The 2214-nt window shown below is 52.8% G+C and overlaps 1 protein-coding gene across 1 annotated transcript; it reads left to right on the forward strand.

The window, feature by feature from the left end:
- Positions 1-441: 441 nt before the first annotated feature.
- LOC109222747 lies at positions 442-1483 on the forward strand (the record flags this gene model as incomplete). The annotated part of the gene is made up of 3 exons (XM_019387065.1): positions 442-476; positions 552-1279; positions 1356-1483. Coding segments are annotated over exons 2-3 (836 nt in total), but the record flags the coding sequence as incomplete, so codon positions are not given.
- Positions 1484-2214: the final 731 nt, after the last annotated feature.

Raw genomic sequence — 2214 nt, forward strand, 5'->3', positions numbered from 1 at the left:
CGATGTGGCGGATCGTATATCTCTTTCGGTTTTTTGTTGAGAGAGTCGAGGGCGATTTTCCCTTTACCCTCGACCATCTTCTTCGACTATACAGCCCCCGAATATTTCGAGGGGGATTAATAAAACTGGCCCGCCGGGCTAGCAAACCCCCATTCTCCAGCATCGATGAAGACAAAGATCGAGGCTGGATGAGCAGGTTTGTCCGGATCAGGACGTCCGACCTGATTCCGGCCGATTGCATGCCATTTCCGGAGAGGTGGAACCTCAAACGTAAGTATTTTCTCACTGTTCATCTTTTAGAGTGTGTTTTCCTCAACTTCTTCCTGAAACCCCCTTTTCTTGTGCAGCGGTGACCCAAACTCCAGCTGCCGTCAAGGATCTGGCCGGCTGGGTAAACAAGATAGTGGCCCAGCGGCCATATTCGGAGCGAAACTGGAAGGAAATCTCCAAAGGTCGGTGGGAGGCGAAAAACCATGGTAAGCCTTCTTTTTGACCGGTAGCGCATTTTTTCCTGTATATCGGGAATGCATCATAACCCTCGTGTTTTGCAGGCTTGCCCAAGGACGCGGAGATGAGGTCTTCAATACTATGCCCCCTTCCGGTTCCGGGAGAAAATAAAAGGCCCGGGGAGTCCGGTACGGACGAGCCTCAAAGGAAGACTAAGCGGACAAAAAGGGCCGCCCGCAAACCAAAAAGCCAAATCGTCTTGTCCTCCGAGGAAGAGGATGACAAAGAGGATGACGATGAGGAGCAGCCGGAGCTCGTCCGCCACCGGTCCATTCGACCGGACCCTGAGCCGGTGGTCCATCCAGTTGAGGCTCCTCTCGAGGACGTGAGGGTTGAGGATGCTAGTGAACCCTCGGCCCCTGCGCGGGCATCCCCGGGTACCGATCACCCGGTTACGTCCCCCCCATCTTCCTCGACTTGGGGGCAGCTGCCGGACGACATCCCGATGATGGGAGGTAGCTTCGAGACCTTTTTTGATGGGGTACCCTCCGCCAACACTTTCGGGCTCGAAATCCCCCGGAAAGACCTTCAGGCCGAATCAAGTGGGACTTCGGCCGTCAACAAGCTTGTTGATAGGTTTCCAGCTCCGAGCCTGGACCCGGACTGTAACAGGATAGTAACTTTTGCTATCCCCAAAGACGTCCGGGCTCTGGGGCCCCCGGTCGGGGTTGCAAGCTATCTTCATCATCTGATGACGGAGGAAGACCGGGCTGCGACCGAGGCTGTAGATTGGACATGCCTTTTCAACGAAGCCCAGCAGGCGCAGCTCAAGGTATTTGCTTCTTCCTTTATTTCTAATATTTTTGCCTTGTGACCCAGTACTGACTCTTTAGACTTTTCCTTTGCAGGCATCGGTGCTATATCACTCGATGTTCCTCCGAATCAAGGACAAGATGGAGGCGGAGCGAGAGGGGCGCCGGGTCCTTGAAGAGAAGCTGTTAGAAAGCCGGACCGGATTGGACCTTTTGAATAAAGAGCACGCGTCCTGTGCTATCCGGCTGGAGGAAGCAAAGAAAGAGCTCGGTTGTAAGCTAAGGGGGGTGCAAGCCGAGCTTAATCGGGTTAAGGCCGAGCTTGACGAGAGCAGAGCCGAACTTAATGAGAACAAAGCCGAACTGGAAGCCCGGGTGCAACAGTTGGAGTCGGAGAAGACTTCCCTTCGGGAAGAGGTTGCGGACTTGACGTTGGCCAATGAGGCTCGAGTCCTTGAAATTGAGCTATGGACCAATCGATTTCGGGAAGCTGAGGCTAAAGTTTCTCAGGCCGAGGAGACTGCCAACGATATGGTGGCCCAATATAGGGCCGATGCTGATGCGGCCAACCAGCAGTCAAGAATGTTAGCCGAATATGCGAAGTGTCAGGCCCGACTTGAAGTTCTTACTGAACTCCAACGTCGTGGTTTCGATCTTGCATCGGACGTCGCCAAAGCCGCCGAAGCTGAGGACGCTTCGAGAAGGGCGACGTTCCCCGAAGAAGTCGAGGATGGCTCCGATTGACTCCGGGAATAGGCTAGGCTTTGTTTTGTTTTTTCCCCTCTTATGTAATTGCTCCGGTAGCGAGCTTTTTTTATGCAACACTGCCCTTTGCCATTTATTGCTCCTTTTTCAATCTTGTTATTACTTTGCCTTTTATCTTTTTGGAACGATGGTAGTCCTTTATATTTTTCGAAATAGTCTCCGAGTGAATGTATTCGAACTCAGGTGAACT

The sequence above is a fragment of the Nicotiana attenuata genome, unplaced genomic scaffold, assembly GCF_001879085.1.
Source record: "Nicotiana attenuata strain UT unplaced genomic scaffold, NIATTr2, whole genome shotgun sequence".
Taxonomy (NCBI): Eukaryota; Viridiplantae; Streptophyta; class Magnoliopsida; order Solanales; family Solanaceae; genus Nicotiana; species Nicotiana attenuata.